This window comes from Protomyctophum parallelum (genome assembly GCF_964188405.1).
Source record: "Protomyctophum parallelum genome assembly, chromosome: 22".
NCBI classification, from domain to species: domain Eukaryota; kingdom Metazoa; phylum Chordata; class Actinopteri; order Myctophiformes; family Myctophidae; genus Protomyctophum; species Protomyctophum parallelum.
Window position 1 is genome coordinate 6,671,694 of NC_139714.1, and position 15,565 is coordinate 6,687,258.

At 43.1% G+C, this 15,565-nt stretch overlaps 1 protein-coding gene across 3 annotated transcripts in view; it reads right to left on the reverse strand.

Moving 5' to 3' along the window:
- Window positions 1–15,565, reverse strand: part of slc38a4 (solute carrier family 38 member 4) — a 60,279-nt gene that overhangs the window by 21,434 nt on the left and 23,280 nt on the right. For all 3 annotated transcript variants that reach the window (XM_083757585.1, XM_083757586.1, XM_083757584.1), the window contains exons 2-13: window positions 14,282–14,524; window positions 12,076–12,172; window positions 11,831–11,946; window positions 8,005–8,078; window positions 6,774–6,866; window positions 6,338–6,419; window positions 5,490–5,572; window positions 4,570–4,628; window positions 2,501–2,773; window positions 1,361–1,440; window positions 928–1,028; window positions 517–641 (exon numbers count right to left, since the gene is read on the reverse strand). In XM_083757585.1, the coding sequence (XP_083613711.1) occupies window positions 517–641; window positions 928–1,028; window positions 1,361–1,440; window positions 2,501–2,773; window positions 4,570–4,628; window positions 5,490–5,572; window positions 6,338–6,419; window positions 6,774–6,866; window positions 8,005–8,078; window positions 11,831–11,946; window positions 12,076–12,172; window positions 14,282–14,412 (1,314 nt within the window). In that variant the 5' untranslated portion in view covers window positions 14,413–14,524. The remainder of the gene's footprint in view (window positions 1–516; window positions 642–927; window positions 1,029–1,360; window positions 1,441–2,500; window positions 2,774–4,569; window positions 4,629–5,489; window positions 5,573–6,337; window positions 6,420–6,773; window positions 6,867–8,004; window positions 8,079–11,830; window positions 11,947–12,075; window positions 12,173–14,281; window positions 14,525–15,565) is intronic.

A 15,565-nucleotide genomic window follows, 5' to 3' on the forward strand; every position in this document is an offset into this window, starting at 1 on the left:
ACTGCTGGGGGGAGGGGCGTCACCTGCCGGGGAAGGTAGGGGGGATTATGTCACTCCACTGCTGCTCGCTTCCGCGGCAGTGTGTTGGTCCGACACTGCCGCGGGTGTTGTCGGCAATTGGCAGAGACTCCGCGGCTGATGCCGCTGCTGGAAAATGCACTCACTCTCCCTCGAATATTCAGCACAAAAAAGCAGATCTACAAGCTACGTGGGAGAAATAACTAAACAACAGAACGGCCGGACAAACTTTACAAACTTTCTAAACACAAAACATCACTGGACTATCAGAAGTACGCAATACCACGCAACAGGTAATTGTTTAATTCATCGTCCATTTCCTGTACGTGCTAAGAAGCAGACTCGCGTTAATATTTCCGTAATTTTCTTCTCTTGTACATACCGAACAAAAACACAATTACCAATAACCACACTGAAATCTACTGGATGTGTCAACTCAGACCAACTCAGCGAATATATCTCCAAACGGCTGTAGATATATGTAGAGGGTGTACTCACAGGGAACAGCACGATGGGCACCGTCAGGGTGACGGCCGTCAGCACGGCCAGGCGCACCAACAGCAGCATGGTGTCCTTCTCCTTCAATTTGGTGAAGGTGTGGAGCAACTCGTCCTCAACGAAGTCTGCACAGGGGAGGGGAGAGAGAGGTAGAGAGAGAGAGAGAGAGAGAGAGAATCTAAAAACCATGACAGCTTGACATATTCCACCATTACAATCGAATTCAGAAACATGCCATGTGCCGTTATTTTAGTATCGTTTCTACATCTTGTGCTTAAATAAATCAAATCAACAGATTAAAGTATAATAATGTTGTGTGTGTCCATGCAGGTGTCTTTAGAAGGCTAGGTCTATAGTGTTGTGTGTCCCCACTGTCCATGTAGGTGTTTTTAAAAGGTTGTCTTGTCTTACCGTAGAAGGTGAGGTATCCGAACAGCGCTGACATCATGTACATGACCAGCATACCCAGGATGGACAGGTTGGACACATTCTGCATCTTCCTCCGGGAGCGACTGTGAACGCACACGCAGACTAAAGATTATCGACAGTTCAATCAAATTATTGCCAGTTCCACTTTAAGGTATACTGGACCAGTACAGCCATAAACGGCATTATACACACTATGATGCAGTTACTGTATACAACGTACGTGTGTGTGAGTGTTGTTTTCAACTCTTCTGCTGGGAATGCTGAGCGACGCCGTGGTACGATGACGTATACCGCTATGCTACTGCATAAATTATTTCTCAATAACGTAAAGCACCCCCCGGGGCCCGAGCTCCTATGAATGAACTGGACTCCTATGAGTTCAGTATGAAATATGAACGAGCTGCACTGCACTCACTCCTTCAGCTCGCTGTAGATGGGAAGCACCTCAGGGTGGCAGACGAAGGCAAAGGCCAGGATGGGAACGGTGTACGCCGTCTGAAACACACAGAGCACAAACACCATAAGGTAATAATAATGAATAATGAATTCTGTACTGGCCATAATGGACCGTGTCTTGAGTGTACAGGGTTTGATGAGGTCAGATCAACATATGGAATGTCAGAACATGCATCTCCATAGATGGAGATCTAAGGGTGGCAGCGGGGGCAGTGTCTTGAGTGTACAGGGTTTGATGAGGTCCCCAGGTATGGCCGGGGCCTGAATCTTCGGGCCTGTTGATAGGACAGGTATCAAAAAGGTGTCAAAAGGGAGACATCGAAGAGGAAGGACGGGTAGGGAAGAATCAACATATGGAATGCCAGAACACGTCCATATATGGATATCTAAGGGTTTGAGGTCAGATGTAGAGTTGCTGGCTGGCTCCATACAGTACATGCAGATTTAGGTGATGATCCAGTCTTCTCCGTGTATGGCTATCGACAGTCTGAGGTGTTCACATAAGTAGACGACGAAATGACCAAAGGTTTTTTGGAAAGTGAAATATCCCCTTAACAGAGAGAACACAGACAAACCCTAACGTATGTTTAGAAATTATATTATATAATATATATATATATATAGAAATATATATATATATAGAAATATTTATTTCAGTGACCACTCCCAGCGAAAGAGAAAAGAAGAAAAATGTGTGTTGCAGCAGAGACAGGTTTACGGCGCTATTAACAGTGCCATTAATCTGTCCTCCTCCTCGTCCAAACGTGCACACACATGCATGCAGAGATGCACAGATACACACAGCCACAGTCTAAGCCAACAACCACACCCTGTGGTTATTCATTAATTTGTGTGTGTGTGTGTGTGTGTGTGTGTGTGTGTGTGTGTGTGTGTGTGTGTGTGATAATGGCTGCAGATAGACAGACAGACATAGGGGGACACATTGCTGTGCATTGGAGTGGCTGCACTACTCCAAAACTGTGGTAGAATAATCACTCTGCAGAATCTCCAATCACAACCACGAGTTGTAAGCTTGTAGATCTGCGTTTTTCAAAAGGTTCTTAGATGGCCTCACGCCCCAACAAACCTGTCAACTCACCTTCGAGTTGAAGACAAAGTATTTGGGCGTGCACATCTCTTCGTTGGAGGGGCGTGGCTCCACGTGCACGCCCATGTGGTGAGAATCATCGTGGCTCCCCGTGTCGGCGGGAGACATGGCCGCTCGGCTGAAGTCCATGAGGGTGGCCGCGGTGGCGTTGTGCAGCCCGTAGGGCGGCGCCAGCGAGTCCGAGGCGTTGGCGGCGCTGAGGTTGGCATAGTGGTCGAAGAAGAAGGGCAGAGGACACGCCAGTTTAGTCTTCTTGTAGATCAGCTGGAAGGAAAATGGACAATTCATTTACCCCACACTCATTTTTAACAATGAATTTACCAAGACTTTTCCAGAATATTTAACCCAATTTACAGCGTCGCACACAAATAATTTGAAAGAAGAAAAACTACAAAAAGTGTTGAACCCTGGCCTATTTTTCTTCTTTATTTGTTTGGCCCAAAGAAAATGTGTTTATTGTCATGAGTTGTCACCATCCGAGTTGGCTTTGACCGAGGCTTACAGATCTTTAAATAAATACTTTTTGAAATGTCTATGGGGGAAAATGAATTGGAAATTCTCTTCCGGGCCGCTCGTCGGGGGCGGGACTGCGACGCTCTATAGAGTAGGGATTTCCGATATTATCGGCCGATCAGATGCATACAAATGTAAGCAGATTATTATCGTTATCGATTTAAATTAATTCAAATGTTTATTTTTATTTGGAAAACCGTACATTTGTGATTTCATCCAGCGGGGCATCACAATGAAATTAGGCATAACATGTTAATTCCACGACCGCATATATCAGTATCGGTTGATGTCGGTTTGTCGAATATCGGCAAAAAAGTCAATATCGAGCGTGACATCATCATACCCGGAAGTTATGCGGGAACGTCTACTGAGTGGCAAAAAAACTACTTTCTGGCCTTGACATCACAACATATCCAAACAGAAATCTGATTGTATATACAAAACCACGTTAAACGATGTTAAACTCAGTTTGCAATTCACTTTGCCACTCAATTTGCCACTGACTTTATGCATGTGCATACCCTCTATATGACAATCAATCTGTGCAATCAATAATTATTATCTTAATGCCCAAAGACAGGCAGTGTAGCAACAATAAAGCATAGAATATAGAATAGCATAATTCAATTCCATTCCAAATGTTGTGTCAAATGTCTTGCTACAACACAAGGCACATATCCTCTCTAAGGCATAGGATCACGCTGCAGTACATTGTGAGCTTGTCGATCTGTTATTTTTGTCACTGTACTGGTACACATTATGCTACAATCACGCAGCGCGTTTGGCGGAAAACGACGAAACAATGTTTTTATTAAATCAATAGCCAAAAACAATGCATATATTTTTCCAGGACCCTTGATAAATTCCAAACCTTTTCCAGGACAGGATTGTGAGATTACTAGCAATGCTCCTTGATTTTACAGAATTTTCTAAGAAACACGAGTTTGGCCAATTCATACAATACAAATCACAAAATTACAGAATGAACATGCAACGCTAACACTATGACGTGTGATGTATATGACCCTAAGGTAGTTCAAGTAGGGGGCATACCACAGCGTACGCTCCCTTTAAAATGTGCCCAGACTTGCTTTAAGGGGGGAAGGTTGGTTAACGCCAAATTAAACACATGCTGACAGACTGACAGTCTGATTGAATGCTACGTTTGAATACCAGATAATAAAAAAACAAGATAAGAGCATGCTATACGATTGTATCACCTGAGGGACAACAGAAATTGAAGTTTATTTTTTCGAAAGAATCCTTATTTATAGCCAAACAGTAGATCTCCAAGCTGATATTGCGTCGCATTGTAATCTTCGCTATGTTCACCCATCATGACATGCCCAAGATAGGAATGTCCAGGTTGTTGTATGTGCGATATACGTTGCAGACAAGAAAACCTGTGTTCTCTCTCTATCACATGTGTGTCACATGTCACGTCAGGGCGTGGATTGAGATGCACTCGGTCAGTCAGCGCTGATCTAAGATCAGATTCATCTGTGAACAAAACGAGATAAAATATTACGGTGAGGAGTCAGACTTACCACGCCGAGGAAAAACACCATGCAGGACAGAGAGAAGCCGCTGGTGTAGCCCAGATAACCTAGAGAGAAGAGAAGATACAGTCAGTGCGTCAGTCAGTCCCAGATAACCTAGAGAGAAGAGAGTCCCAGGGGTGAGCTGTCGGTACGCTAGGCTAGGGCTATCCAGGCCGCCGCCTTTTTGAAGACTAGACCGGTGCCTGGCTGTGGAGCACCGAGTCGGTAACGATGGAAGTAGGAGGTCCATATGCCCCACCCGGCTATGCAATACACGTTGTACCCGTGTCAGAGTACCCCTTACACCCATCTGTCTGTGTCCCATGTATGCCCATATATGGAGATTTCTGTATCCGTCTCTCTGTGTCCCTTTATTCCTGGTGTACTGTGTCAGGCATGCCTAAATATGGACTCTTGTGATGTCAGGCATGCCCAAATCTGGAGTGTTGTGATGTCAGAAAAGGCCAGCTCCATATATGGACCCTGGGCACAGTTGGCACGGGCCCTGTCCAGAGCCCCTGCAGAATAAATAGGCCTACTGTACATAGAGGTTATGTCAAATTTTCAATTGCGCGTGTCATAGCCCACCCTAGCCCGTAGCACTAATCATAGCACTTTCCCAGCCTAGCCCGTAGCACTTATCGTAGCACTCGCCCTAGCCTTGACCACCTTGCAGGCTTATGCAAAGGCTAACATGTCCTTTAGATCAGTGGTTCCCAAACAGTGGGTCCGGGACACATTTTTTATCCTTTATCCTTAAGTTTAGTCCTTTTATGTTTTTGGTTTCCTACATTTTGTTTTAAATTAATATAATTTCAAAACATTTATAAAAAACATTCACAAAAAAAAAAAAAACTGTCTTCCCCCAGTAAATTCATGACATTTTCATGAATTTCACGCACGCACGCACAGCGTCGAACCCTTACCCAGGTTTTTCAGGAGGGACAGCGGCAGAATGATCCCAACAGACACGAACACCACCAGGTAGTTCCCATCCATGTACCATTCACTGCAATGCAAGCAGAGAGGAACAGTGAGAAACCCAAGTAATCATTAATTGATAACCTTATTGATCGATTAATTAAGCAGCTTTTTTTATTTTATCTGAGAATCTCAATTTCCCTCAATGTCTAACATAAAAATCTACATTTTGCTATACAGAAAGAATATTCCTTAATCACATATTTATTTGACCATTTGAGATACAGGGCCAGGCAATGGCATCTTTGTATGAGGAATAAAATGAAATGTAAAGTGTCTTGTATGTCACGTCACATGCAAAAGCAAAGACGTTTCTGTGGCTATAGGTGGGGGAGACTTTGTTTTAAACCGGCCCACATTCAACATTACATTCAGCGAAAACCACCCAATGATAGAAAGGCAGATCGATTAATCTATTAACTATCAACATCCCGGCCCAGGCCGTAGCGTAACGGTCTGGGCACCGGACTGGTAATCCAGTCGCAGTGTGCCGCGGGTTCGACTCCCGGACCCGACACGGCCTTTACTGCATGTCATTCCCCCATCTCTCTCCCGTTTCCTGTCAGCCTACTGTCTGTCCCTTCAAAAATCAATAAAAGGCGTAAGCCGCAAAAAAATATCTTAAAAAAAAAAAAAAAAAACTATCAACATCCCTACCGTGACCCGACATTGTAATTTGATGTCTCCCCTGGGACCCAAACTAGTGAAATTAGCAGAACTACAAGCTCACAACGTGGCGCTTAGCGCCACGTTGTGGGCTTTAATGTAGACGCTCACGCACACGCACACTCACCCGTTGTTCTCCGCTAAGCCCAGGAACGCACGTATCACTTCAGGAAGCTCATACTTCACAATAAAGAGGTAGCTGGACATGGCTTTATGGAGGCAAGCACAACACAGTAAGGTCTGCTGTTCAAGTAGAACGGACATGAAGCAGTGTTGATTTCGTCGACTAAAACTACGACAAAAAAAGCATAGATCGGCTATTTCAGCATGCAACCAAGTGTAAAATTACGGCATTACGACACCATCAAGGCCCCGCCAAAATATTTCTTTGTTGACTAAATCAACTGTAGATTTCGTCGACTAAAATCTCACAATATTCTGCAGGCTAAAACTAGACACACTAAACACTAAAACGTTTCAGGTGACTAGACTATGACTATGACTTTTGCTGTCAATATATCAACGATAACATGAATACAAAGATGAACTCATTTGTTGTTTACCTCCAATATTTTGCATGATTATAGCTATGAATGCAGCTATCTTCCCCGGCCAGCCGAAAGCCCTCTCTCCCAGCTTTTCATATATGAGGGAGCCTGCCAGACAACAAGAACAGCGAGCTCATTGTCAGACAGACATACAGAGACGTGGTGCATTTATAGATATAGATGCACGCCAGCCCGCATAGCCATTCACACATTCCACAGTTTTTCGCACCTCGCTAACAAAGCCTGCCGATCAACGCTGAGTGCCATGGCTTGACATGACAGGAATGACCGACCTTAGATGCAAATCAGTTGTGACGGACGGTCCATTGTGTCGACCTGCTAGCCAAATTATTTTGGGGGGGGGGGGGGGGTCCCAAAATTATTTAAATAAATAAATAATAAATAAAGAACAATTGTTTTTGCAACTGAATGGCTGGAAAATGGAAATTAAGAGTTTACATAGTACGTGGTGCATGCATAAACTTTCCTTAATGATTATATCTGGTTTCTGTATTAATTTATGATATATTTTCCCTATTATTAAGGTTATTTTTGCAGTCCGTTTGTATTGGTGGCTTTTCATATAGGGAGCCTGCCAGACAACGAACAGCGAGCTCATTAGTGACGCTAAATCATATTTGAACTGGGGACCCCCCAAAAGTAATCATATTTGAACTGGGGACCCCCCCAAAATGATCATAATTATTTGAACTGGGGACCCCCCCAAAATAATCATAATTATTTGAACTGGGGACCCCCCAAAAGTAATCATATTTGAACTGGGGACCCCCCAAAATAATCATAATTATTTGAACTGGGGACCCCCCAAAATAATCATAATTATTTGAACTGGGACATAATCATAATTATTTGAACTGGGGACCCCCCAAAATAATCATAATTATTTGAACTGGGAAATAATCATAATTATTTGAACTGGGGACCCCCCACAATAATCATAATTATTTGAACTGAGAACCCCCAAAAGTAATCATATTTATGAGCTGGTCCATTGTTATATAATTGTACAACCAGTCAACCAGTCAGCTCATTTGTTTTGGAGGCATTAAAATGTCGTAAAAGTCCTTAAATTGTCCCATAAACCATGTGGGGACCCCAGGCTGGGAACGACTCCACATTTGTTTGGATTATTATATACTTTAGGCTACAGATTCTAGACACGCATGTCTTGAGGCTCGCTGAACTTGTTGAACTAGGAGATTGCGATCGATCGGTCAGTACGTACCTCCTTCCTTCGCCGTCATCAGCAGCAGGTGCACAGAGTACAAAGACAAGATGGCCACGCCCACCAATAGGATGCTGGAGGAGAGAGAACACACGATAGGTTGAACAGACCACTGGTTCAGAGAGAGAACACACGATAGGTTGAATAGACCACTGGTTCAGAGAGAGAACACACGATAGGTTGAACAGACCACTGGTTCAGAGAGAGAACACACGATAGGTTGAATAGACCACTGGTTCAGAGAGAGAACACACACGATAGGTTGAATAGAGTGTTTGGTTCCCAAACACTGGGTCTGCACTCAAGGTTGGGTTGCTGACCAATATTTATGGGTCCCCTTATTTTGAAGTTTCCTACATTTTATTTTTTAATTATTATTTCAATGGATTTCATGACTTTTCATGAATTTCGTTACTAGTTACTTTGATTATTATTACAAAACATACATTAATGTACACGGCCATTTGAAAATAGCCGATCTACAAAAGCTTGCGATGCGACGCATTGTGAGCTTGTAGATCTGCTATTTTCTAAATATTTGAAAACTTGAAATTGGACATTCTGCATAGCGAGTAGTACATTCTACATTAAGTACATTTTGATGCTTGGGGTGAAAATGCCACTATGTGTACATCCATACACGTTACATTTAATGTAGCATTTCTTAGCGCTTTCATAAAGTGAGAGAGGCCAGGCAGCCGCTTGTCAGTAGTCTGTTTACACTACATAATTCACTGCATGCTACAGTTTTAACAACATTGTCTTAAAGAAGACCGCATTCTTTACACTGGACTTACAGTAGGCCTATTATGTCATGTACAGTACAGTTGATGCACGTTATTGGAACTTATCGCTGGATCTGAACGGACAGGCAAGCTGCTTTCGACATGACTTATACATGATCCAACAGTAAAGTGCGTCAAACGTATCCAAACAACTGCCCTCTCTTTAAATACCAAAGTCCCCCCCGGTGATACTTTATGTAATACTGTAGTGTACTGTAAAGCATGACACAGGACATTATTTTTAACGCCAAGCACACAAATATATATGCTGCATGGTTATAACAAATGTTCGTCGACTACCTTTTTTCAAAATGACTAAAACTAAGACTAAATTGACTAAATAGATTTTTTTTTGTGAAATGTTACAAGAGAATAAGAGATCCAGTATAAGTCATTTACTCATTTTACACTTGTAATGCATGCTGAAAATAGCAGATCGCTGCAACGCGTTGTGAGCTTGTAGATCAGCTATTTTTAGCAAGTGTAAAATCAGTCATTACGACGGCATCAAGGCCCGCCAAAATACATTTTAGTCGACTAAATCAACTGCAGATTTAGTCGACTAAAATCTTATGATGGCCCAGGCCGTAGCGTAACAGTCTGGGCACCGGACTGGTAATCCAGTCGCAGTGTGCCGCGGGTTCGACTCCCGGACCCGACACGGCCTTTACTGCATGTCATCCCCCCATCTCTCTCCCGTTTCCTGTCAGCCTACTGTCTGTCCCTTCAAAAATCAATCAAAGGCGTAAGCCGCAAAAAAAATAAATATATATAATGATATTGATATATGATATTTAGTCGACTAAAACAAGACTAACACTGAAACATTCCAGGTGACTAAAATGTGACTGAAACTAAATGAAAACGATTCAAGAGACTATGACTAAACACTGGACACAGGACATTATTTTTAACCCAAGCACACTCTGAGCGGTTTCTAATTGTGCCACAGTATATATAAATAATTATATGTCAGTACAGTAGGGTTGCTGCGTGGGGGTTATACCAGGTCACGGATATACAGTATGAATTACTGCTACTGTCTTAAAAATGGCATGCTAGGGTGGTGCTAACGTTCAAAATGTCAGGGGGAGAAGGGGGGTGGGGATCAAGTTACCTTTGGGCTCAATTATCACGCCATTTGCAACTCTATTAACCTATTTAGGCCTGACGTCGAAATAAAATAAAACGTTCTGAAAGAATATATATTCAATGTTTTATGCCGCATTTTTACGATTTTTCAAAAATAGCAGACCTACAAGATATGAGCTTGTAGTCGTAGATCTGCTATTTTTCAATAGCTGAAGTATAACATAATGCTTAGTTAAAACACCAAAAGGGGTTCCCGCCCAGAATGGGTTAAGCACGTGATAGACTTCGATGAGCGTGGTGATGTGCACAGGAAATAGCTGATGTGCAAGCTCACCACTACAGTGACAACAGTGCTTTCTGTATTCTGAAACGAATACTTTTCCCTTACAGCAGCCCTTATCGAGGAAAAAAAATAAAGGCCTGGGTAATTTAATTGAGAAAAGAAATGCAGTTGTGTTCTTGTTCAGTTGACTTATTTGCGTTCTTCTGTTTACTGACTGCAGTTAATTTAATCATCATAACAACTATTTTAATATTGAGACAACCTCCGGTATGTGACCAGAGACACAAAGAAAATGAAAAAAGAAATGTCATCTCCCAGTGGCTATAAATAGATCTTGTGTGTCTAAAAAAAAAAAACAGCACCCCCACCACATTCTTTCTGTGAGCCAAAGTTGTCCCTCCATATCGTATCAGTGGTCCTCAAACATTTTCATTGTATACCAGAATGTATTTTGGCCACCGTTCCCCACCCAAAATGATTTTGTGCCAGGTACCCCCAAAAAGAGAACGCTGATAATGCCTTTAAGACTTTTTTTCAAAATTACGCCACATTTAACAAAGATAAATAAAGAGCACCTGGACCCCGCTCAAGGATCCCTGGAATCAGTGTTGTTTTTATATAACCCATTCTGACCTGAGATCAGATTCTAAAAATGTCTATTACATCCTGACAGTTTCATTATTAACCCATTCTGACCTGAGATCAGATTCTAAAAGTGTCTTTGATTTTTCAAAAATAGCAGACCTACAAGCTCGTATATGAGCTTGTAGATCTGCTATTTTTCAACAGCTAAAGCATAACATGATGCCAATACCAAAATGGGTGCCCGGTCAGAATGGGATAACCAGGTAACATTATAGCAGCTCATAAAGAAGAAATCCAATATGGAGCCTAGCACCGCATGCAAGCATGCACACACACACACACACACACAAACGCACACGAGCGCGTCAGATGATCGCCAGAGGCAGGGGAAGACCACAGCATGCACAGCGCGTGGTCAGACATGGGTCAAATGACAGCTAGAGGACCACAGTGACACCGAGAGGAAGTGTGATGACACAACACCCGGAAGGGAGTTTATGAATGTACAGTGTGAGTGTGCGTGTGCGTGTGCGTGTGCGCGTGCGTATACATGCACAAGGGAAACATCACTTGGACACAGAGGAAGGCTTGTGTTTTTCCACGTCTAATTTACGGTGGTGCGGTTGACAAGAAGGAAGTGGAGATTATGTTCGGTACGTACAGCAAGGAGGAAATAAAACATGATAGTTCTTATGAATGGTTGTGTGTATGTGTGTGTGCGTGCATGCACTGACTTGTGTGTAATTGGAAGAGTCTCTCTTTTGCGAGCAACCTCACTGAGAACCAAATATGGGGCGAGTGACTGAGGTGGGTGTCACATGTTCGAGGGGGTGTCTGCGTGTTCAAGGGGGTGTCTGAGGGGGTGTCTGCGTGTTCAAGGGGGTGTCTGAGGGGGTGGGTTGTAAGGAAAGTCGGTGAAAGATGGCCACTAGCATGTTGTAAACCCTAGTGGTGTAAATCAACGAGCTCACAGCACGTGTGTGAGCTTGTAGATGTGTAGATTTTTGGTTAATGTCCGTGTGTCAATGTTGGAACTGATGAAGATAGAAATGTATTTGTTTTTGTGCATTTCATGACTTACGAAAACAGAACGATTCCGGTGTTGGCCATGGCGTACGACAAGCCCAGGATGCCGCTGCCCATAATGGCGTTGCTCAGGTTGAACACTGACATCCCGAAGGAGGCGTGGCCTGGATGCTGCGACGGGGGGGGGGGTGGAAGAGAGAATGTAATGTTAATGAAACACACGCACAGCATAAAGGGAAATGTGGTTGTATACGTTTGGCTATGACATTCAGTTATGTATGTGTTCTAAAATTGACTTACGTATTCTTCGTGGTATTCTTCATATTTCTTCTTCTTCATCATCCCGTTGGTGAGGAACTTCTGACTTTCCCCGTCATCAGCGTCGTCCAGGAACTGACTGCAAAGAGACAGAGCCCACGATGATGTTATTAAGACGTATTCTGAGGCAACATGTCATAACTAGGGGGTCACCGCCATGCTGGCTTGTGGTGGACATTAAATGGCAAAATTATATTTTTGCCACGGACGAACAAAATGAGTAGGCTACACACAGACAGAAAGAGCTGGCCCTGAACGACCATAACATGGTTTGTAACTCTGAGAGTGTACACATGTGAGTGTAAGTGATGAGTGTACATTTGTACACTCTGAGCTCTCACAGTTATGTGTATTGCGTCTAAGAACCGCTGTACTCGTCACTGAATGTGCCATAGTGTCATAGTAAATCAGTGCCATACGTATTCTGAAGAATATCTGGAGACTGACATTCAGTAATTGGGACTCAAAACTAGAAAAAGTGCTCCTCTGAGCACAGGTCTCCACCAGGCCAGGTAGGTTATCGTGGTGCTATAATAGGCCAATGTGAAAAGGGTGCCATTTCTTCTAACGCCTTTGATGGGAATTTGACATTCAAAGTCATGATTTGAGACGTTTTGTTCCAAAAGTGTGTTTTGCAAAAGTCCACCTGCTGGTGGCGCTATAACAGGCCAATGTGAAAAGCCTGGGATTTATGCATGCACATTTTCCCTCAAATTGCACTCTGCGTTCATGATTTGAGGCATTTGTTCAAAACGGGCCAATCCTGCAATGTTAGCCAATTAGGATGGAATATGAAATACCAGACAGATCCATCTTGTGATGACTATAGAGATACTGTGTACAGATTTGCAGATAATTGGACAGACTCTGAAGGCGTTGTGTTTTACAAAAGACTGCTGAAAAATGCAGGTCAAAGGTTTTTCCTTGGCCTGTAGGGAGTGTGCATGCAAAGTTTCACACAGATCGGTGCAGTTATATGTAAAAATCTGAATCGGGCTGTTATAGAACCACCATGAGGCTGATCTGAAAATTCGGCCTAGTGGGAATGGTGGGAATGGGTGTGCAAAGTTTCACATAACTTGCACGCTGCGTACGTGAATTGAGCAATTTCATACAAAATGGACCAATCGTGCAAACATTGAAAGGCAATCTTAGCCTATATCGGCAATTCTTAGCCAGCACACGGACGGACGGACGGACGGAGTGCAAAACATACTCTCCCCCCTGCCTTCGGCCTGGTGGAGACCTAGTAGAGACAATAAGAATATTATAATGATGTGTAAAAAGAAAATGTAAAATTTGTCCATGTTGATGACCCCTAACAGGTGTTCATTTTAACAGGGGTTTATAAGTTCTCAGAGGTAACAGGGGCTGACACTATAAGTTCTCAGAGGTAACAGGGGCTGACACTATAAGTTCTCAGAGGTAACAGGGGCTGACACTATAAGTTCTCAGAGGTAACGGGTTGATTTTGAACAAAATGTTAATGTTTAACTTGTAAAACAAAATGCTTCTTTCAGCTCAGTAAATTATGCAAAATGATTATTTATATATAGATCTGAAAAGCTGATCAGGCCCTTGTTCTTCCAATATGCAAAGGCTGCATCAGACTGAGGAATAAAATGGAAATGGAATAAAATGATGATTAACCCATTCTGACCGGGCACCCATTTTGGTGTCGGCATCATGTCGTGCTTTAGCTATTTAAAAATAGCAGATCTACAAGCTCATATCGCGCCACCGAGTGGCGCGATACGAGCTTGTAGGTCTGCTATTTTTTGAAAAATCGAAGAGCGACTGACATTTTTTTTAATCTGATCTCAGGTCAGAATGGGTCAATCAGACCAATGTGTGTCCAACGGAAACCTCGTATGAATCTGATCTCAGGTCAGAATGGGTTAAAACAGATAGGAGAGTGTACAGACAGATCGGGAACAGAGAGTACCCTCCTTACCTGTTTCAGAATTTTAATCGAATTTACCAGAACAAAGTTGTCTCAATTCTGATTCCACAAGGTGTGGCATTACGATCTATATATATATATATACACCTCTCAAGACATTATTACAGAAGACACACTATACCAAAATGTCCTTGTGTAATGTAAACAGTGTGTAAACGGGTATGCTGGGATGCAGAACCTCTCTGACCTGTCGATGGCCTTCTCTGAGTCAATGGGCTCACTGACCTGTTGATGGTGGCCTTCTCAGAGTCAATGGGCTCAGTGTAGCGGTCGCAGCCGTCCAGGCTGTCGTTGCTGTCGTCATCGCCCTCCGTGCAGACCTTCTTGAGCTCCATGCGGTCCATGGATCCCGGCATTGTGGCGGTGGTGCACACAGCAGTAAGGGCTCGACGTTAGGGGTCAAGGTTTACACACGGCAAGTAGCACACTTCTTCTTCTTCTTCTTCTCGGGCAAGCCTGACGGACTGCCTGAAAGCAAGGATACAGAAAAGATGGTCAATATCTGACTAAAGTGTTAGGGAGGGACTAGTGCAGAAGAGATCCAGTAGAACTAAGGGCAGCTTCACACTATATGGTCCCGGGTGCGCACTCGGGTTCACTTGGCAGATGTTGTGGTTAGTGTGAATGCTGCGACTGAACTCGGATACGGATCGCTGCAATGTGAAAGCATTGAATACAGTTCAATGAAGTGTACTCGGAGTGCAGAAGAATCAAGGCCAATGTGAATCATGGCCAGCGGGGACCAGGCAATCGTATTCGGGAACAGTTAAGAATAAATCAGACGTGTGAATCTGCCATAAAAGACAAGTCATTTTATGTTTGGTGGCGCTCGCGTGTCTGAAAATAGCAGATCTACAAGCAGATATGTATATGTAGATCGGCCTAAAACTAAATGGAATTGTATTCTAAAGACTATGACTAAAACTGAAATCAAAATATGCTGTCGAAATGACTTGAAATCAACACTGTTGATCAATACATGTTGCAAATTCACCACATTCTCCTTGGGATTTCTGTCCAAATCTCAAGGTCAAAGATGTGTAACTGGCATTTTATTTCATTTCTTAACCCATATGTTTATCATTTCTTTATGTTTTGAGGAAAAGAAAATCACAGAATACACCTGGTACAAAACACAACTAAATCACAGTAACTATTTGCTCAGTCAACTCAAGCTCGCCACTTTTTGGGCTACAGAGCAAGCAGCTCAAATCCTAGATGTCACGGCCGCGACGAGTCTATACAAAATAACACTTCAGCTGTAAAAAGTTCAGTCTAGGGCAGCTCTATTTCAAGGGCATACAGGTGCATCCCAACAGCATGTCTTATCGGACTCAACAGAACACCATAGCCTTGACAAAGACCTGTCCTGTTCCGAGTAAGAGAGGGCATTCAACCCAGCCAGGCAAGCCAAAAAGGGAAGCTATCGCACATTTCGACACAGCAGTCAATGCGTCACACGAACCAGGGTTTATTTTTTCATTTTTTTATCCCACGATTTTGTAACCT